Source organism: Polyodon spathula, chromosome 6 (assembly GCF_017654505.1).
Source record: "Polyodon spathula isolate WHYD16114869_AA chromosome 6, ASM1765450v1, whole genome shotgun sequence".
Taxonomy (NCBI): Eukaryota; Metazoa; Chordata; class Actinopteri; order Acipenseriformes; family Polyodontidae; genus Polyodon; species Polyodon spathula.
Genome location: NC_054539.1, coordinates 20537457 through 20559438, shown reverse-complemented (window position 1 = coordinate 20559438; position 21982 = coordinate 20537457). Strand labels below are relative to the sequence as shown.

Sequence of the window (21982 nt, the reverse complement as noted above, 5' to 3'; positions counted from 1 at the left end):
CTGAAGTACTTTGTGACAAATTAGTGTTTTACAATGTAACCATTTCACCTCTAACAAAAAGTCAACCTTACTCTAACTAATGAAACGGTTTTAATGTCTTATATGGAAGCAAGTTATACAAATGTTTTATAGGAACATATCAGAAAATGAGTTTGGCTAACTGGTCTGCTGTGTTGAGTGGAGTGGAGTTATTTTCCCTATAGTACCTGTCTACAGTATATGTATACCTTTTTGTTTTTTTTCTATGCTTAATTTGTTTAACATAGTGTGGAGATAACATTTAGCAATAATACCTGACAGAGTTAATTCTCAGAGATTTTGTACCTTTCTGTAAAAGGTTAAGAATCACTGGGGGAAAAAATATACATTAATTGACAATTAACTTTTACCTATATATATATTATCTCATATATAGGAGATATAGGGATATATATAGATAGGACTGAAGAGAGAGAGAGAGAGAGAGAGAGAGAGAGAGAGAGAGAGAGGATTTGGTATAGCATTTTTCTTTGAATGAATAACCTAATGTATTGTTGTTTAAGGAAATAACTGGTACAGAAATATAGCTGAGCTCTGCCAAGAACCTAGAATTTGCACACTTGGTAACACAAGGGTACTGGTATATGCACTAAGTGCCCAGAGATAGTTTATTGTTTTGTACTTTAGTAGCCACTTGAAATTGATTTTCTTGTTTCAGTTCTCTTGTAAAATATTTTTTCCCATTAAATATGTTTAAGTTTTGTTAAATGTTTTAAAATCAATTTTCCCCATCAGGGCCTGTTTCATTGATGCCTTTTAGTACCACTTTTCTATACAAACTATTTTAAGTGGCTGTGACTAACTAAATATTGTAATAATTCTTAGCTGCTGTGCACTTCCAGGTTTTACCCCCTCAAAAAGATGGCAAGCCCAGTTCTATACTTGATCACAGGCAAGTGAAACTTAACCCTTTGCACATCACTTAAAAGACTGTACCAAAACATCCAGCAGTATCAATTTTGATATGGCTAATCCAAAATGTTAGAGTAAAACTAAATGCTATTAGTTTTCTGACAGGGCACTGAGGACAGTGTGACAAAGCCCCATAGTTACAGTAAGCAGCACCAGACAAAGGCTTATATACACAAGCACATGGCGTTAATTACCAATTAACAATTCCCTCAAATGCATACAGGTTGTTCCCCAGCCTAGAGGCTTCTGGGATATGTAGTCTTTTAGGCCATGACAACTACCATGGACTACAAAATACACACACAGTGACTACCCAGTAACTGTACAGGCAGGGCTCTCACCTTGCCACAAGAGTGATTGCTGATTCTGACACAGGCTCACTGGAGGACCCGAGCCTTCAGCTGAGGAATACAGCCCTAGCCATTAGTTCCACTTGGGTATTTACTGCAGCAAAGGAAAATTCAGTTAAGATCAACAGGGTACCTAAAGTGTGGTAAAATTGTCTAAAACATCATAATGCATATGCCAAAAAAACTTAGTGCTATCATGTTTAACCAGCACAGCTGCGTGTGGTGATATTTAAACCATCTAAATTTGGTAGTCATCTTGCTATAGCCACTAACTGGTTGAACAGGCAATTATGATGTTGACTTGTTTTGTAACCTAGTAGTACGTTTGCCCCCTGGAAAGGATATTAATAAAACATACAGAAGGAAGAAACATGTACCTACATTAGGAAGCAGTGTGGTCCAGTGGTTAAAGTCTAGGGCTTGTAACCAGCAAGTCACCAGTTCAAATTCTGCTTATGCCTCTGACTGACTTACCCACCTTGAGCAAGTCAGTTAACCTCCTTGTGCTCCATCCTGCAGATGAGATGTTAAATCAATCTCCTATTGTAAGTGACTCTGTATATAATACACAGTTCACAGCCTTCCTCTGTAAAACACTTTGTGATGGTGGTCCACTATGAAAAGCGCTATATATTATTATTATTATATTACATCCTCAGCAAACTGATATAATCTCATAACTGTTGCTGATAAAAAAGGAAAGAATATTTTCAAGTTGAAAACAACTCTTCAGTTTCATAAATTACTTTTTATTCAAAGTAATGTTGAATTGATTTTAACATTAACTGATGTCCTCATCCAAGTCAACGGCATGATTTGAAGCATATCTGTTTAAATGAGATATACATTTCAGATTTTAATCACTTTATTCACAATGATAACCTTCTGTATCATTTAAAATAAAGTCAGATTTCTTCATTTTAGTGGTTATTATCTTCTTATTTTATTCCCAGGTAGGTTTTTTTTTTTTTTTTCAACGTCATTTAATAAATTAATCCTGTGTGTAATTATTTAATAACAACAACACACAAACACACACACACAAAGTAGGAATAATTTATGCAAACTTAAATATATATTATATATATATAATTATAGATATATATATATATATATATATATATATATATATATATATATGTATAGTGTGTGTGTGTGTGTGTGTGTGTGTATATATATATATATATATATATATATATATATATATATATATATATATATATATATATATATAAAATTCCCAGTTTTTCAACCTATGTAGACTAGGTGTTCCACAAATGTCAATAGAAATATAAATTATTAATATAAAATTCAGAGGACCTGACAATTTCGAAATCAAATGAGTGTCAAGTAACCGGTATCAGTCAACAAACTATGTACAGTTATGTGCGTGAACGTGGAAACTATAGCACGCAAAACAGCGTGGAAGATTATTGGACCTAAGCATCTGCTTTCCCCCGTTGTTAAGGGTGATGAGCTATACCCTTTGACCCCGATTCGGCTGAGAACAGGAAAAAAAAATGTCTGCGGAGTAAGACGTTGGGAGATGAGAAAAAGAGGAGGAAAAAAAAGAACTACAAAAATCATCATCAAAGGTTCCACGAGGTAGGAAACAAATCTAATACTTCGTCAGGATGCATTTATGTAGATTTTTTTTTAAAAATATGTCTAATACATTATAACAATTAGTGCTGCGGGGAGGGTTCTCAAAATGGCCTTCGTTTAGCTTCAGTTTAATACTGTTTGGGAGACCGTATATTTATTATGAATTTTAGAAAAAAAACATACCAAGTATATGATATATAATATACGTAGTATATATTACCCCCCCCCCCCCTCCCCCCCCCCCCCTCGATAAAGTGAAAAATGTACAGTAAACCTGACTTAAATTGCGTTACCGTTTATTGCATAATTCAGTTGTTAAAGTGCCCATTATTTTTTGTTAGACAACACGCGTCTCAATGTTTGTTTGGGGTGCTACATTGTCTCCAAACATTTCACACAACACATTTTATTGGACCTGTGCGGTGGAGAACTGGTGCTAAAAGGGGGGAGGGGGGCGACACGATAAATACACATCCGTTTGGGGTTGTAATTGAATGATTTAATTTATTTTAATAAAAACTGCCTCGTTTGTTAATGGCAAACGACTATGTAGCGCCATGTTAAACTTCTTTACGCTGGAATAAACCTATATTGAATCGCTTTGTATTTGAAGAACCACTAGACCAGCAACTGCATAGTGCTGTATCAGAATTAAGGCTTTTGGTTTTAAACGATAGAACACTCGACGATAGCAGTAGTTTTCTCAGAAGTCAGTATCATGATAACTGAGCTGTAGTATAAATACATACATTGTTCAATTGCATATGAACCTTTGTCAACTTTTCAGTTACAACAAAATTGTGTTGGGAGTTTAAAAAAAAAGAGGAATGTTGAGTGATAAAGCTTTAAAAACAGTTCGATGTAGGGTTACAGAACGATAAAACATACTTAGAAGCTTTGGGTTATATATCACATTCATTTTAATAATCAGTTTTCAGAACATTTATACAGTAAATGTCCACTAATACTGCCAAAAACGTGAGGTGCAGTTTCAGTCTTTCAGCACTGAGGAGTTGCACTACCCTAGGATAATGAAATAAACAATATTCATACTGGGGAAAAAACTAAAACAACCATGTAGTATATTATATCAGTTTACTGCTGTGTTATTTTTCCTAGACCTGTATACAGGTCTGCAATGTTGAAATAGTTCAAACAAAATAATTCGCCTTGGTGCAAACTACTACATTCCTGCTGTCCGTGGAATACCTTTTTTTTTTTTTTTTTTTTTTTAAAGCTGTCCAAAGATGTATCTACTGCTGTCGCCTTAAACAAAAAAAAAAGTGTTACAAGAATCGCTTTACATGATTTCCCTACATTATTAAAATCGTCTATCTACCAGTACAGTGCATCACACACATTTGTTGCAAATCTGATTTAGCTACTTATTTAAGCAAAGTGTACATTTTAATATTTAAAAAAAAAAAAACACCATAACACAAACCTGATAAAATCAAACTAATAAAACTAATCGATATAAATTCTTACTGTTGTGTCTGGCCATTTATTTATCTAAAGTTTTTTTTCACACCGGTGTCACAGCCTAATCCTTTCACCCCAATGAATTTTAGCTGGCTAGTTCTTTTCACTCCCATTAAATTTTGCCAAGGCTAATTCTCACTATGGGGTGAGAATGAGCCTAAAATACAATTCACAGGGGTGAGAATTAGCCTAGGCAAAAAATCACAGGGGTAAAAGCTATCGGCGGGGGGGGGGGGGGGGCATTATAGGCTGCTCTCTCGTTGGTTGATGACATTAGAACATTTACAGTTGTTACAAATTACCAGAGAAGAGAGAAATGTGTGTAATTAACGAACAAAAGCTGTGTGCAGAGATAGTGCAGGTTAGGCAAAAATGAGGTAATTCTACGATTGTCCGCTCAATGGGCTTAAAGTGTGGGGGGAGGGGGGGCGTAAGCCCCAAGCCTTATGGCAGAACCGCCCTTGTGAATAGCAGTCAGGGACATTTAGACTAGACTTATTTCAGATCATTGGGGAAAAAAAAAGTAATGTATTCCCCTTATTGTGTGAATCACTGTCATCATGCCCTCTGAATGCTAGACCTTACTGTATTTACAGTATAATCGTAAATCTCGAAAAACTACTCCCTTCTAAATCTTTTGTAGTCATTTTTGTATTACTTTAGTATAAATACATGTTGATTTGGATTCATATGTTGTTTTTTTCTGACTTTATGTGAACGAAAAGACACACATTTGCCCATTTTCCCATTGGAAATAGTGATATTTTGAAATATCACTGTCCTGGTCACAAAAGCAAAGTTTGTGGGGAATAATAGCCATTTTCTATACTTTTGAGGCATAAGCAATTAGGAAATAACACTTACTACCCAGGAACAAAAAAAAATAATAATTGTTACGTGGTGTTATCTGGGATATTAAAATCAGGTAGTTCAAAATAAGTGCCTGTACAGATTTTGATGTAATGTCTACATTTTTCCTAAGGTTGAAGTGAAGCATATCAGATTGACTGTCAGGCACCAGTAGTTAACAAAAATGGTGCGATCCAACTCCCCTTCGCATTCTTCAAGATCAAAATCTGGGTCTCACTCTAGCTCAAGATCTCGTACCAGATCACGTTCAAGGAAAAAGAGATACAGGTAAATTGTGGGAAAATTGTGCTAATGTGGAAATTAAATATGACTTAAAATAAATTGTTGCTGTTGGGGTATATATCTGACTACCATCTGTACAATGTAGTAGGTACTGGATTTTATTACTTTTTGGTTTTACCAGAGCCTAAGAATTAATTAATTAATCTGAATACTATGGTTATATTTTTTGTCTATTTAAAAAGATTGATCTATGTCAAATTATCCGTTTTAGTTATCACAGGGCAGATTTTTACTGTTGTCTGCTATTCATAGCTAAACAGCTGTGCCATGTTCATTAAATTGATTAATATGTAATTTCCTTGGTTGATTTAAAAACAAGATGTAGTCCACAGTGATTTAGATTTATTTTTATTTTTTTCTAGTTCTAGATCTCGATCCAGATCATACTCCCGTTCCCGAAGTCGGGAACGTGAGCGTAATTACCCCCGAGATTATCGACGAGATTACCGCATGAACAGAGGGATGAGGCGCCCCTATGGGTTCCGCGGTCGGGGTAGAGGCTACTATCATCAGGGTGGTGGGCGCTTTCAACACCGAGGCGGGTTCAGGCCCAACTGGCAGAACCGGCACTACTCTCGTAGCCCCAGAAGGGGGCGCTCTCGGTCCAGGACTCCAAAACGCAGGTCAGCTTCACAGAGATCTCGAAGCAAATCACACCACTCCGAACGCTCTTCTCCATCCCGCAGATCCTCCAGCTCCCGCTCCTCCTCCCACTACAGCAGGTCCCCCGTTGCCTCAAAGAAGCGCAGCTCCAAGGACAAGCCTGGCAAGAAATTGGAAGGGGGTCCTATGAAGGACGAAGGGGCAGGCAGGCAGCTGGATGAGAAGGGGGATGTAAAAAGTGAACAGGCAGCCAACTTGTTGTCTTCCAAGTCGATCTCTGACCTCAAGAGGACCCCTGCTGTCATTGCTGAGAGCTGGATAGGGATTGCTGCCTACAACGACACCAGCCCCCACTCCCACCGCAGTCCCTCCCCCACCCCCACCCCGCCCAGCCAGAGCTCCTCGCGCTCAGACACTGTCTCGCGCCAGGTTGCCTCTAAAATCAGCCCCCCCTCCTTGCCTTCACACCGGTTACATTCCATGCAGCATAGCCCTGATGGTCTTTTGGGGAATTACAGCCCCTCCCATGACAGCCCCCTCTACTGCACCTCCCCCAGGAGGAGTCCAGCTAAAGCTTTCTCTGCCAGTCAGAGCAGCAGAGCATTTTTCCCTAACAGTGATGAGCAGGATCTCCCAAAAGCTGGAAAGTACCTCAAAAGGTGATCATTACGTTAATATTGTTCAGTTCTATTTCCATAACAAACAATTCAGTAAAATGTATTCTGCATATTTTTTTATCATCTACTTATACTGTTTTTTTTTTTTTTTTTTTTTTTTTTAAGCTACTTTGTTGTGGGACTTTTGTTGCTGGAAAACAATTTTAACTCATTTTTTATTACCAGGTACACAGAAGAGGATGGTAGCAGAGTTTACCTACACGAAAGGGGTAACGGGAGGGAGAAAGATGCCCAGAAGGACAGAGTACAAGAGAAAGGCAGGGCTGAGCAGGGAGGCTTAGATCTCGGGGGCAAAAAGGAGGGTGAAAAAGTGCCTTTCCTGGGTGACTCTCCTGAAGTAGAGGAGGAGGAGGAGGACGAGTCTCAAGCCTATAGGCAGCCCTACCAGTTTAAAGTGACCAGTCAGGTAGAGCAGGTTAAGACTTATGCAGTTGAGTCCCGCTGGAGCTTAGACAGCCAGGAGGAAAGTGGCAAGTATAAAATTAAAACATTATCAAAAGGAGAGAGGGATTATGACAGGTTTGGGGAGGACAGGACATACAAGTTTAAGGATACCAGCTATTTGGTGGACAGGCTAGGTGTAAATAAAGGGAAGTACGCAGAAGAGGGTAAGAGTGCAGAAAAGTTTGACGAGAAAATTACCATAAAGAGAGACACAGTGTCCCCACAGCAGCTCAAGGCCGAGAAGCTCAGAGAGCTCTATGAGCATGGTGGTCTGCTGAAAAAGACTGTTGATATGAGGGATAAGGCATTGCTTCGAGATGAAAGCCTAGCTAGGGTAAAAATGGTCACCAATGAGGCCTGCCGTCCTGAGGTGAAAGTGGTGTATGATGACCCAAGGTAAACATACTGTTTTATAAACTACCTGTAGCACATTTTGAAAGAGAAATCCATGTCTTAAAAGAATTCCAACTCCATTTTCTATTTCTTTTGTTGTTTGTTTTGTTTCCTTATTCAGCCCAGGGACTTCCGTCGCAAGTGAAAGATCTCTTGCAAGTGCGCTTGTCCACTCTGTCAAGAGGGAGCAAGGATTTCGTTCCATCTTTGACCACATAAAGGGGCCTCAGGAGTACAAAAGTTCTGCAGAGTCTTTTATTCAGCATATTGTGTCCTTGGTTCACCATGTAAAGGGTATGTTACAAATACAGTCTGTTGCTTAATAAATGCTGCTTTAATTTGTATTTTATCACTGTAATCTCAATCGCTTTAAATTTTGTAATTGTTGATTTTCAAGATTCGCTATGTACGAATTATTAAAGATTCTTTATTTTAACAATACTATTTAAAAAAGTGCCATGTAGTAATACTCATTATGAAATTTTACATTTAATTTAGCCTCATGGTTTTAAGTATATCTGCTTTAATGCTCTTGCAGCGCTCGTATCAAGTCTGCTTAGTTTTAGAATGGAGGATTTCATTGTGCTGCACTTCAGAAGTGGTAATGTACAACAGCTCATTGTGGTTGAGGAGCTGAAAACGGCCAGTGATGTTTTCTTTTTCATTATAAATAGGTCATGGCAGTCCTGGAATATGCATTGAAATGCCAAGTTCCATGTTCAAAATGTAATTACGTTTGAAAGACACAGATGCAAAAACAGACAAAGTTGAAGCTTCTGTGTTCCTGACCTAAAATCTCAATTACTAGCTCCAAAATTCTTCTGCCTCCATGTTGGGTTTGATTGAGACACTACACTTGTAGTGACTGATTCAAGTGTTAGTGATTGGTTATGAGACATTTTCTGGAAACAAGGCGGTAAGTTGAAATATGGATATCATTTGTTAACAAGAAAAAGCAGAGGGTTTTTTAAAATCTTTTTTTTAAAGAAAATAACTGCTGATGTTATTTTTGTATTCTCCAACTAGCATGTCCAGATATAACAGATGATGTTTTGCAGAATAATTTCCTGATTTAATTTTTTTATAAATTGACATGCTATTGGATTCGTACTGTAGTAATTATACAAATGCATCTACTGGCAGGTTTTTATGTTTTTTTTAAATCTAAACTTTTAAATGCTTCGCTCTCAACTGTTTTTGTTAGTTACAATATTCTTGCTCTGAAACAAAAATCTATTGAAAGATTTGTGTCTGAGGTAAGGTTGGAGGTCACTACTTTTAGTTAACTGGTAATGTGTACAAAAGTCTCTTCTGATTCCAAAACATTTATATTGAATAATTTGCTATACTGGGTGATTATGCAGTGAATTGGTCAACTTAGGGGCCCTGTAGATGAAACCTATACGTGTTTTTCCATTAACTGCTTTAGGCATAATCTGTGTTAGTTCCATTGTCAAAGTAACCGTAAATACTGACGAGGGACTTTGTTTAAGTTTTAACTTGCTTTATTGTCACCCAGTGATATCTGCTTGTGAAGAGCTTACTAACATGATCATCTGAATTCAAGCCATTTGTTTAATTTTGTAGCTTTGACTTGCTCGGTTTTATATTCTCCACCGATTTTAAAGGCACCGATGTTTTACAATAGAATTTCAATGCTTGAGGTTATGGATGGATTACTATCAAATTGGATGATCATGAGCAGTGTTTCACATACTGTGTGAATTTAAAATAAAATGGCTTTTTATTTATAGTTGCTGCAGTGTTCCAACTAAAATTGATGGGACTTGAAGGTACTATAATTATAAATAAAAACATCATGCCTTTACTTGGTGTTTGTCTAATGTTCTGTCTGCTTTTCAAAATTGAATCAACACTATACCAGTGTATTTTAAATAATTGTGTTTTAGAATGTGAACATACAGTAGGTTTCTTGCAATGGCTGACCAATCTGCCTTTTTTCTTCTGATAGGTTTCTTGAATATTCTTTCCTTTACTCGCCTACTGCGTAACCAATCCCCTGTCAAGTTTGGAAATATTGTGTAAATAGGTGAAATTAAAACTAACTGGGCAGTATTTCTCCTCTGCAACCAACAGAGCATTACTTCAAGTCAACAGGAATGACCCTCCATGAGCGGTTCACTGTCCATCAGAAAGCTGCTGAAGGACATGAAGCCAGACCAAAAAGTCCAGAGATTCACAGGTAACAACATTTTGTGTTTGCAGTTGTGGCAGGTGGAAATACTGGATGTGCACCCTCATCATGTGATGGCTTCAGCAGCCTTTCTGCATTGTCACTGAATTCAGTTTTGTGGTAAACAGATTGTGTTTGGGGCTGTGGATAGTAAATGTATAACCTGCAAAAATGGAAAATTATTCTTTTTTTTTTTTTTGTTTACTTTTTACAGGAGGATCAACATCTCCCCCAGTGTTTTTAAGAAGGAGAGAATCATTAAGGAAGAAGGTCACAAGGTAATTTAGTCATACAACATAGCTTGACACTTACTAACTTAACAGGATGTATTTGTATGATCTAAAGAGTGACCTATTTTGCCCAGAAGCTTATAAACCTCATATTTTAAAATCTTGCAATCATTCAGCATGGTAGGATTGTGTCAAAAGGGCATTCAGTAGTTCAATACAAACCCCACAACGCAGAAATTTGACATTAAGAAATATTTTATTGATTATGCGATTGTATGAAAGAAACAATTTGGCATCAAACATGCTTTGTTTGTGGGTACACCACCTGGCCGCCTGGACGAGGCAAGAGACCCATGTTTACCCATATATATATATATATATATATATATATATATATATATATATATATAATATTTATTTATATATTTATTTGAACAACCTAGAGAAGCTACTGGTGAGGTGGTGGGATGCAAATGAATCAAACTCAAGAGAGGGTGGGCTGCAGGGGTATTTACATGTTTTTTTTTTTTTGTAGGGGCCTGTCCTTTCTCCCGAACTTCAGTTTTTAAGCTTAATTTGGTTGAGGTTGAACATGTAATTCTTCAACAGGGTGAGAAAAAATCAAGATGTGATTCAGCTGACTTGAGGCATGACATTGATCGTCGGCGAAAGGAGCGGAGCTGGGAACGAGACGACTCGAGGGGTTCTCGTGAACCCAGCCCGTCACGAAAACTGGACAAACTGGGCAAAGAATTCAAGGACTACAAAGACTACCAGTTTTACAGTGATGAAAGGTAGGCATTTATCTATTTCATCTTGCAGGTTTTAATTGACGAAATGTACACTTTTCTTTTTAATATTTGATCATTTGTTTCTTGCAATATTTATACACAATTAAACATTTTGTTTTACAGCAGTAATCTGTTGTCTTTCTTGCGGCTTATGTTGGATGACGACAATTGGGATTAGCAAACAAAAATGACATAATAAACTGTCAGATAATCCAGACTACAACAAGAGGTTGGACTTCATTGCAGTGCACTTCTTAAAGTTAATGTGTAAGAACTGCGGTTTATAATGCTTGATGTTGCTGTTTTTTCTGTTGTCATTGGATTTGAAATAATTACTGTTCACTTATGATTGTTATTAAATTATGTTTTCAACTATGTGTGTGCAGTCATAAAATCTGAGATCCCCCCCCCCCCCCCCCCCCCCCCCCAAAAAAAAAGTTTTTCCTATCTAGTACTTGGTATTTTATACTTTACCACAAAAAGTGTGCTGTATGCAATAATTACCATGTCACTAATAAAGAACAACTGATCCGCTGGTTTGTATTAATATAATTGTTTGTGATTTTTATGCAAATGTATTTTAAAGGTGCAATTAACCAAAAAATGCAAATAAAGCTTTTTTCTGAAGGGCTCTTTATTTTCTTGCAGCAAGCACAAAAACAAAGAGCGAGACCATTCAAGATCGTCATCCTCCTCTTCTGTGTCACAGGAAGATAAGGATAGCCGGAAAGAAAGGGACGAGGAATACAAGTCCCACCACGAACAAAAAGATTACTCATGTTATCAGGGAGGAAATAGGGCAAGGGGAACTTTTGTAAGTATCTACAATCTGCGTTTTTATATATATATATATATATATATAGATATATATATATATATATATATATATATATAAATATCATATACACACACACACACACATGCAGTGGCTTGCAGAAGTATTCTGACCAATTCTCATATTACTGAATTACAAATGGTACATTGAAATTTTGTTCTGTTTGATATTTTATTTTAAAACACTGAAACTCAGAATCAATTATTGTCAGGTGACATTGGTTTTATGTTGGGAAATATTTTTAAGAAAAATAAAAAAACTGAAATATCTTGCTTGCATAAGTATTCAACCCCTGTGCTGTGGAAGCTCCCAGTTTGCACTGATGAAAGAAATTGCCCTAACGAGGACACAATTACCTTACCATTGGCCTCCACCTGTGAACCATTAAAGTTGCTGTCACATTTTCTGGATAAAAACCCCACTGTTGAAGGATCATTGGTAAGGCTGTGAATATGAAGGAAAATGAAGACCAAAGAGCATTCTACAGAAGTTAGAGATAAAGTAATACAAATGCATAAATTAGGGAAAGGATAGAAAATAATATCCAAGTGTTTGGATATGCCAGTGAGCACAGTTGGATCAATAATCAGGAAGTGGAAGCTGCATCACACCACCCAGGCACTGCCAAGAAAAGGCCGTCCCTCAAAACTCAACGCTCAAACAAGAAGGAGACTTGTGAGAGAAGCCACAGAGAGGCCAACAATCACTTTGAAGGAGCTACAGAGTTCAGTGGCTGGGAGTGGAGTAATGGTGCACCAGTCAACCATATCAAGAGCTCTGCATAACACTGGCCTGTATGGGAGGGTGGCAAGAAAGAAGCCGTTACTCAAAAAGTACCATCTGAAAGCACGTCTGGAGTTTGCCAGAAAGCATGAGAGTGACCCAGCTGCGATGTGGGAAAAGGTTTTGTGGTCAGATGAGACCAAGATAAAGCTTTTTGGCCAAAACTCAAAGCGCTATGTGTGGCGCAAACCTAACACTGCCCATGCCTCAAGACACACCATCCCTACAGTGAAGTATGGTGGTGGCAGCATCATGCTGTGGGGATGCTTCTCATCAGCAGGGACTGGGCATCTTGTTACAATTGAAGGAAGAATGGATGGAGCAAAATACAGGAAAATACTGCAAGAGAATCTGCTTCAGTCCACTAAAAAACTGAAGCTTGGGAGGAAATTCACCTTTCAGCAGGACAATGATCCCAAGCACAAGGCCAAAGCAACATTGGAGTGGCTCAAGAACAAAAAGGCGAATGTCCTACAGTGGCCCAGTCAAAGTCCTGATCTCAATCCCATTGAGAATCTATGGCACTATTTGAAAATTGCGGTCCACAAGCGTCGTCCAACCAACCTGAACAACCTGGAGCAAATCTGCCAAGAAGAATGGGCCAAAATCACTCCGACACTGTGTGCAAAGCTGGTACATACTTACCCCAAAGACTTAAAGCTGTTATTGCAGCGAAAGGTGGCTCTACCAAATATTAATGTGTGGGGGTTGAATACTTATGCAAGCAAGATATTTCAGTTTTTTATTTTTCTTAAAAATATTTCCCAACATAAAACCAATGTCACCTTACAATAATTGATTCTGAGTTTCAGTGTTTAAAAATAAAATATCAAACAGAATGAAATTTCAATGCACCGTTTGTAATTCAGTAATATGAGAGAATTAGTCAGGGGTCTGAATACTTTTGCAAGCCTGTGTGTGTGTGTGTGTGTGTATGGTATATAATTATATATATATAATATATATATATATTATATATATATATATATATATATATATATATACATATATACACAGACTGGAAAAAATTAAGAGACCACTGCAAATTTTTTTTAAATCAGCATCTCTACATGTATGGCAGCCATTCCATTCCAGCGTCTGTTGAATTCCAACACAGGCACACCTCATTCTAGTGAATGAGGTACTGATTAGGGGATCACCTGAACCAAATCTTATTTAACGAGGAAAAGTATAAAAACCACTCCTGTGGTCATCACTATCCTCTTGCAATAGGACCAGCTGGATGGCAAAACAGTGCTAGTAGTACCTCAAAAGTAATTGGAATCAAAAATAACTATAGACCATGCCCAAAGAGTTGAAAAGGAAAGTTTTGAGTGAGGAAAAGAAGGGTTCAGTTCTGGCTTTACTGGCAGAGGGATACAGTGAGCGTCGGGTTGCTTCCATCCTTAAAATTTCAAAGACGGCGGTTCATAAGAACAAGGTCAAGCAGCACACATTGGGGACAACAAAGCTACAGACCGGCAGAGGGCGAAAACGACTCTCCACTGACCGGGATGACCGCCAACTCATTCGAATGTCACTCAGCAACCGTAGGATGACATCAAGTGACCTACAAAAAGAATGGCAAACGGCAGCTGGGGTGAAGTGCACGGCGAGGACGGTTCGAAACAGGCTCCTAGGGGCAGGGCTGAAGTCGTGCAAAGCTAGAAAAAAGCCCTTCATCAATGAGAAGCAAAGAAGAGCCAGGCGGATGTTTGCAAAAGACCATAAGGATTGGACATAGAGGACTGGAGTAAGGTCATCTTCTCTGAGTCCAATTTTCAGCTTTGCCCAACACCTGGTCATCTAATGGTTAGACGGAGACCTGGAGAGGCCTACAAGCCACAGTGTCTCGCACCCACTGTGAAATGTGGTGGAGGATCGTGATGATCTGGGGGTGCTTCAGCAAGGCTGGAATCGGGCAGATTTGTCCTTGTGAAGGACGCATGAATCAAGCCAAGTACAAGATTGTCCTGGAAGAAAACTTGCTTCCTTCTGCTCTGACAATGTTCCCCAACTCTGAGGATTGGTTTTTCCAGCAGGACAATTCTCCATGCCACACAGCCAGGTCAATCAAGGTGCCAATGGAGGACCACCAGATCAAGACCCTGTCATGGCCAGCCTAATCTCCAGACCTGAACCCCATTGAGAACCTCTGGAATGTGATCAAGAGGAAGATGGATGGTCACAAGCCATCAAACAAAGCCGAGCTGCTTGAAGTTTTGCGCCAGGAGTGGCATAAAGTCACCCAACATCAATGTGAAAGACTGATGGAGAGCATGCCAAGATGCATGATTTTCAAGCACAGCTTTCAGGGTTATTCCACCAAATATTGATTTCTGAATTCTTCCTAAGTTAAAACATTAGTATTGTGTTTAAAAATGAATATGAACTTATCTTCTTTGCATTATTCGAGGTCTGTGAACACTGCATCTTTTTTGTTATTTTGACCAGTTGTCATTTTCTGCAAATAAATGCGCTAAATGACAGTATTTTTATTTGGAATTTGGGAGAAATGTTGTCAGTAGTTTATAGAATAAAACAAATGTTCATTTTACCCAAACACATACCTATAAATAGTAAAACCAGAGAAACTGAAAATTTTGCAGTGGTCTCAATTTTTTCCAATTTTTTATATATATATATATATATATATATATATATATATATATATATATATATATATATATATATATATATATATATAATTTTATATATAGTATGTACACTATATGGTGGTTATTTTCCATGGTGCTGATGGCTATTAGTAGTTATAGCCATGGCAGAATGATTTTAGTGTTTTTAAAAACTGCTACATATTTTGTTTCATTAAGTGTTATCTAATTTAGGCATTTAGAACATGCACCCTGGTACGGGTAAGCCTTTGAGTACATTTAACTTAACATGCATTATGTATGTCTAGCAATTTCGGATAAGAGGAGGCAGAGGAAGAGGCAGGGGAGTCTTTTCAGGGCAGAACGCCGCACCCAGTATTCCTAATGTACCTTTCCAGAAGAGACCAAAGGAAGAGGAATGGGATCCTGAATATACTCCAAAGAGCAAGAAATATTTTCTGGTGCGTAGATAATTTTGCTAAGTATAGTTAGGGTCCAGTCAAAACCATCTTATTTTTTCGATGCTTTGTGTTCTATTCCATTTCTATGTTGATTTTGGATTTGCTTTGAATTAAATTTTGGACTGTTGGTGGGGGGGGATAGAACCTGATGGGCGTTCGTAAGCGGATGTAGTGACATACAGCCACACCTGTGTGAAGGTTCCACTTCCACAAGGAGCAATTTATGTTTATTCTGTTTAACCATATTTCTGTTAATTTGATCCAGATTGCTGCAGAGACAGCGTGGAGCGATTTGAAGAAACATTTGCTCTAATCAACGTTTGGGCCGACGATTCATTCCAGAGGCTTAGATAAAAGTGTCCGTAACAAGCATGCCGCCTTGAAAGTCTGAAAATTTGAATGGGTGGTCATGTGAAAGTTTCTACTTCCAGGGCATTGAGTACTTGGTTCTGTCACCCAGGTCAATCCTGCTTCTTCAAAAAGCTGTGTGCAATTGTGTAACCAACCTGCATGCACACTATTCTGTAACCACGCTGGCATTCCATGTGCTGCAGAAAGTAAATGAATAATGAAACACATACTGGCGTTCCCTTAACTATTAGTCTCACTTGGGCTGGCAACCTGAGGTCTACTTTCTTACCTTTTTAAAAATATATTTTTTTATATTTTGTGGTAGCATGATGACAGAGATGATGGGATTGACTATTGGGCCAAAAGAGGAAGGGGACGTGGCACCTTTCAGCGTGGCAGAGGGCGGTTCAGTTTCAAAAAGTCCAGCAGCAGTCCCAAGTGGACGCATGATAAGTATCTGTGTGAGGGAAATGTGGAAGATGAAGAGGAAGTAGAAAACAATGAACAACGGAAGGACAAGCGCAAAGATGAGAAGGTAGAGAGTGTAATGGGACAGAATAGTAATATGATGTAGCAGGTCCTTAAACCTTTTTATGCATTGACAGTGGCCCTAGTTGTATCTATGATAATTCTGTTCATAATTATTATTGTACACCATGTTGCTTGAGTTTAGTCCTTGTTTCTGTACTAAATTGAGTACTAGCTAATAATATACTGTCTGCAGGTCTTCCCCAGTTCTGTACTTGGTGCTAATTGCAGTGAAAAACACAGGGAACACGGTTTGGAATCAGCTGATATCAACTTTAGTACAGAACTCGTGGTTAAACTGATCATTTCTACTTCTAGTTTCCAGTCTTCCAAGAAGCAGGCTGCTTGGAAAAATACACGTACTGCATGTACAACAGTCAAAGCAAACTTTATTCATTTTAAAACTGTTGGCGAATAGGGAGTTTTTATGTTTAAGTTGGATGTGCAAAAGTTCATTTCAACGGAGCTGACTGTGGAGCGCAGCTTTTGTTTTCCACAGTTCCTTCATTTGGCCAGGCATGGTTTCAGGCGAGTAAAGGCCTTCTACTAGTGTCACAAGCTACGACTATAGTTTTGTTTTATTGTTGTTAGTACTGTTAATATTACATTACTGTTCAAATTGTACATGTACACCGAATTTTAGTAGTTTTATGTTGTGGAATATGGGTAGGAGAGTTGTTTTAACCGATGTTTACCTGTTTCGTGGTCCTGAAAAGTTCTCTTTTAATGCGGAAAACCCGGAAGCCCTAAATATAGCATAAAAAAAAAAAAAAAGTTCATAAGGAGCCATAAGTGTTAAATATGGTATGTTTGCATGAAAGACAAAAAAAATAAAATGAATAAATAATCGATTCTCAGTTCTTGTGCATTATATTTTGCTATTGAACTCTTTCATGGATTGACGTTGTTCTGTGAAATGTCTTATATTAACTAAAATAAAAATGCTTTTAAAACAACCAAATTCCCATTGGGCTTATTCTGTTTTAGATTCTTTTCATTTTTGTATGTATTACTAGGCAGGACTATGGAGGATAATTCGTACCAAAATAATTTAAAAAATAAATAAATCTAACTACATTTACATTTATTTATTTGTTTTAATTTTGGCACAATGCTTTCACTCTAGTATTTGTCATTGAGCGTCAATCATACTGGAAGGGCCGCGCAATCCGGCAAGTGAATAGATGATCTAGTAACTTTGCCTTGGGGTTGTGTAGGGGTGGTGACTGCAGTTGTGCAATATGGAGCGCCATTTGTGCCAAAACTATACAGCCATTAATTTGTCAATTCGTTGGTCAGTTTATGAATTGGTCCACTTCTCCAGCAATTCGTCAATCCATGCAGTAATTCATAAACTTTAACTCGTCTAATAATTCATTAATTAATTTGCCAGTTCATTAATACAAAAGGCTGTATGGACTCTAGTGTTAAGTGTTTACTGGGTACTACTTAACCTGCAAATTTCCAATCAACCAGACAAACTTCCCGATTAAAAAAAAAATGTTCAACCGTATATGTTAGAAAATTATTTCACAAATAATTAACACACAAAAATAGTAATAAAATATCTGATATGATAATCTTTTAAAATTCCTGTTACCCGCTTCTGAAAACTATCAGTAAATATCATCGATGACATGTGCGATCATCAGTTAAGTATATTTACACACATGCGCAGCGGAAACAGGATAGTGCTCAGAAAAATATTATTTTTCATAATAATTATGTATTGTCTTAATTTGCTAAAGTTGCTGTTTTCTTCAAAAGACCTTGGACAAATGTGAAAAGACTTCAAAAGTTTGATGCATTTTTTTTTTAATATGGCGAAAACCAGCAACATTTCTTACACCTCCATTTTTTTTTTGCTGAGCTCTCTGTATATACAGCAATGCTTTGTGCACAGTGAGACGGAAGTAGATTATCTTGTTAAATAGAATAACTTGAAATGCCATTTCTAATAAACTGCAATATTATTGGCTGAAGCAGTTTTGAGTGAGGCTGGATTTTCATTGGTTAAAATATTACTGGGTGGTCCCATTGGCTAGAAAGGTTGCAGTGTTTTTGGCACAGTGTGAGATTGACAGTGGGAAGTGTGACTGTTTGGGAAGTTTGCAGGGAAGTTCATCTGGTTGATTGGAAATTTGCAGGTCAAGCACTGCGCAAGTGCTTGACGCTAAAGTCCGTACAGCCTTTCGTATTAATGAATTGACAAATTAATGAATGAATTATTAGATGAATTAACAAATAGGTTTATGAATTACTGTTATTTATGGACTAATCGCTAGACAAAGGGACCAATTCATGAATTGACAAACAAATTGACTAATTTAAATACAAACGCGATTTTTGGCTTGTTTCACCATCAGATTTGTGTAGGGTGTTAAGAATGTTACATAAGTGTAATTCTTTATGTATTTACTTTGCATCCCACAGTAACCCACTAAAATATGAACAGATTTGTTTTTATATACAGTAGTTGTAATTTGGTCACATGAAAGACCTGGGGCTCATTTTGTATTGCACAATGTCATACTATATAGCGTGTCCATATAACATTGCTCACACAGATTGTAGGTCATAGCTAATCGAAAGACTTCTCATATTTGAACTTACAATCTCGCAATATAGAAACAAGCCCCTGGTTGTTGTCGTCCGAGCAAAAAGAAAATTCTCATTGCCCTCAAATGGGTTATGTGTGATGGACTATAGTAATGCTGGAAACGGGTTCAGGCCAAGTGGTATACAAACTCTGTTCCTGTTCCAGGAAGTCCAAGGCAAAAAAACAAGTCTGTGTCCACCAGAAATTAACTAGTATTTTTGGTTATTAAAAATAAACACCACTCGGTTTCTATAGTATGTTGCATGTACGTTTCACTAATACATATACAAAAGTCAACTTACTGTGTTGAAGTGAGGGTGTCTCCCCATTTAGGATTCCAGCAGTGTAGAACTCCTGGATGCATTTTGAATTGGGATAATTGTGAAATGTAACAGATTTTAGTTTTATGCCGTCTTACCGCACGCGGATCTGTTACACTACATACTTAATGTCATATGACTGTTGCATACTGTAGTAATTAATTAAAGAAAAGGACTTATAACCAGGAGGTCCCCGGTTCAAGTCTTGGCTCACTCACTGACCCTGAGCATCTCACAACCTCCTTGTGCTCCCTCTTTCGGGTGAGACGTAAGGGACTCTGCAGCAGATGCATAGTTCACACACCCGTGTCTCTGTAAATCGCCTTGGATAAAGGTGTCTGCTTAATAAACAAATAATATTGGTACTCTGAGGGATTAAGGTTTGATATGCATGTAGCTATAATAATGTTAATAATAATTAGGCAGTAATTGTACACAAGAAACTTTAATATGCCTTAGTAGAAGCATAACTGTACATCACTTTTATATTTTCAATACATGTTTTGGTTCATTACTGAATAAAACCATAACACCATCTTGCTGGTTTGTTTAGAACCAGGTTTGTGGTTGTTAAGCCTGTTGCTAAACAAATGACGCACTGACTTTCCTAGTGCAGTTTTTCTCAACCCTGGTCCTGGGGCCCCCTGCGTCTGCTGGTTTTCATTCCATCTGAGCTCACAATTCCTTAGCTAGACCCTTAATTGAACTGTTCATTTTCTCAATTAAACCTTTAATTGTTTTCAGCTGTTAAACAGTTGCAGACTTCAATTTACTTATAAAATGTTTTAGCTAACTTGAAATATGCAATGTTAAGAGCTAAAAATAATTAAAGGTCTAATTCAGCAAGTTATCCAACCGTCGCTACTCAATTGAGGGCGATAAACGGAAACAAAAAAAAAGAAAAAGGTTTAAAAGCCGCCGCTTTAGTACAACAAAATCCAAAGTTTAGTTTGTTTTTACAAAAAAAAAAAAAAAAAAAAAGCCCCTACAAGACAGCTGTGAAGTGGCTGAAAAAACGACAAGGAGCAAGAGAGCCCATGGAGCTGGTAATGTTGAGAAACTGCAGGCAAAAAAAAATACAGTAGAAATGCAACAGCCTCTTAACTACATTCAAAGCTGCTCAACAAAAGGTCAATTTATCTAGTCTGTGCCCAGGGCCCCGTGAGTTCTTAATCCAGCCCTGACATCAAGCGACATGTAACCCAGCAACCACAACAGCATTGATCGCATTGCAAGCACAACAATCAGAACGGTATGCACAATATCAACAGAACATAACATACGCACATGGAGATTACTCGCACCTGTCTTTCTCCACATTTGTGAACTGTGATATTGCTTGGCATGTCAAAGTACGGGTGTCTGATCAGCATTTTCGAACAAAACAAAACTAAACATTTTAATTTTTTCTTTCAGGAATAATCAGCTCCAGTGGAAGAAGGGAGTGTGAAGTCTCATGCCATTCAAGAATTGATCATCCCATTTTTTTTTTTAATGTGATTTGTGTTTCAATGAATGTTGGCATTTTAGTGGGATTTTATTTGTCAATTTTGGTATACATCAGTTTCTTTTTGTTGACATACTAGGCTGAACCTTAATTGTATGTAACCAAAAGATTAAACTGTAGACACTCAATTTCTTTAAACCTTGTTTGTGAAAAATTAACTTTTTTTTTTTTTTTTTTTTTTAAATGATTTTAGCATTTAAGTGGTTGCATTCAATGTTAAGTAAAACATTCTACAGTTGCTGGTCTTCTGTTTATTGGTATATGCTGTTAAAAAGGTACGTACTGTTCAAGCATTGGAAATTAATATTTTAAATCTATCAATCAAAATAATGTCAAGGTTGTAAGGGTTGCATCTTTTTCCTGTTAGCTCAGTGTAAGCATATCATCTGTAACTATTCAACACTCAATAGTGAATTTAGAAATACAAAAAAAAACTACTCAATAACAAACATTAACAGTTTTTCAGTGTCTTGAAGTCATTGGGGGGAAAAAAAAACAACTTCTAACTGAAATGTTGGTCATTTAATTTTTCTTTAAAGCCTCAACTTTAAACACCATGCACTGATTTTGACATGCATGTTTTGAGATTCAATGCCACGTGCAATTGTTGAAATTACTAGCATACATTGTTAGTAATGCCTCCAACCAAGTCATTTTGTTCTACTGCACACGGGAGCTGTGAGGGGTGAACTATGAATAAAAAACTAAAATATAGGAGATCCAGTTCTGTATGAGCTGCCCAGGGAAAGGTTCACATTTCCTTCCCAAAAGAACTGGTTGTTACACAAATTACCACTCTGAAAGCCTGGATAGTATATATATATATAATTTTTTTTTTTTTTTTTAGCATACAGTCCAAATCCAGCCCAGAGTTCGATATTACCATGGTCCAGCGGCTGGTAGAGATTGTGGTTTTACCTGTAATTATGAAGTACCATAGAACCAAGTGGGCCGGTTACATTGAACCAATATGATATATACAGGGCCGTAGTCAGTCATGAAAAATGATTGAGGTCCTTACCCTTGCTCCTTTGAAAGGGGGTGTAGACTTTCTATAGGCACTGTATGTGCTTTTGTAGTGCAAACACATAACTTTTTCTTTGCAACATTA

General features: G+C 37.5%; 1 protein-coding gene across 5 annotated transcripts; it reads left to right on the top strand.

Annotated features, from left to right (window-relative positions):
- Positions 1-2797: 2797 nt before the first annotated feature.
- LOC121316993 (bcl-2-associated transcription factor 1-like) lies at positions 2798-21373 on the top strand. Of its 5 annotated transcripts, XM_041252469.1 has the most exons (12): positions 2798-2906; positions 5371-5525; positions 5903-6802; positions 6986-7660; positions 7779-7951; positions 9755-9860; positions 10066-10129; positions 10691-10875; positions 11521-11686; positions 15414-15566; positions 16243-16452; positions 20781-21373. In XM_041252469.1, the coding sequence occupies exons 2-12, from the start codon at positions 5422-5424 to the stop codon at positions 20784-20786; spliced, it is 2742 nt and encodes a 913-aa protein (XP_041108403.1). In that variant the 5' UTR covers positions 2798-2906; positions 5371-5421; the 3' UTR covers positions 20787-21373. The 5 variants fall into 5 exon arrangements, 2 of the variants coding, with proteins under 2 accessions (XP_041108403.1, XP_041108402.1); XM_041252468.1 differs by lacking the exon at positions 20781-21373 and having other exon boundaries at positions 16243-18409; XR_005950474.1 differs by lacking the exons at positions 15414-15566; positions 16243-16452; positions 20781-21373 and adding an exon at positions 10999-11139 and having other exon boundaries at positions 11521-11613.
- Positions 21374-21982: the final 609 nt, after the last annotated feature.

Excerpts from the sequence above, each read along its gene's own strand:
- LOC121316993 (XM_041252468.1), top strand. The coding sequence starts at position 5,422 with ATGGTGCGATCCAACTCCCCTTCGCATTCTTCAAGATCAAAATCTGGG. Across the intron at positions 9,861-10,065 it reads AAAAGTCCAGAGATTCACAG|GAGGATCAACATCTCCCCCA; the intron begins GTAACAACATTT and ends TACTTTTTACAG. Across the intron at positions 11,687-15,413 it reads ATAGGGCAAGGGGAACTTTT|CAATTTCGGATAAGAGGAGG; the intron begins GTAAGTATCTAC and ends ATGTATGTCTAG.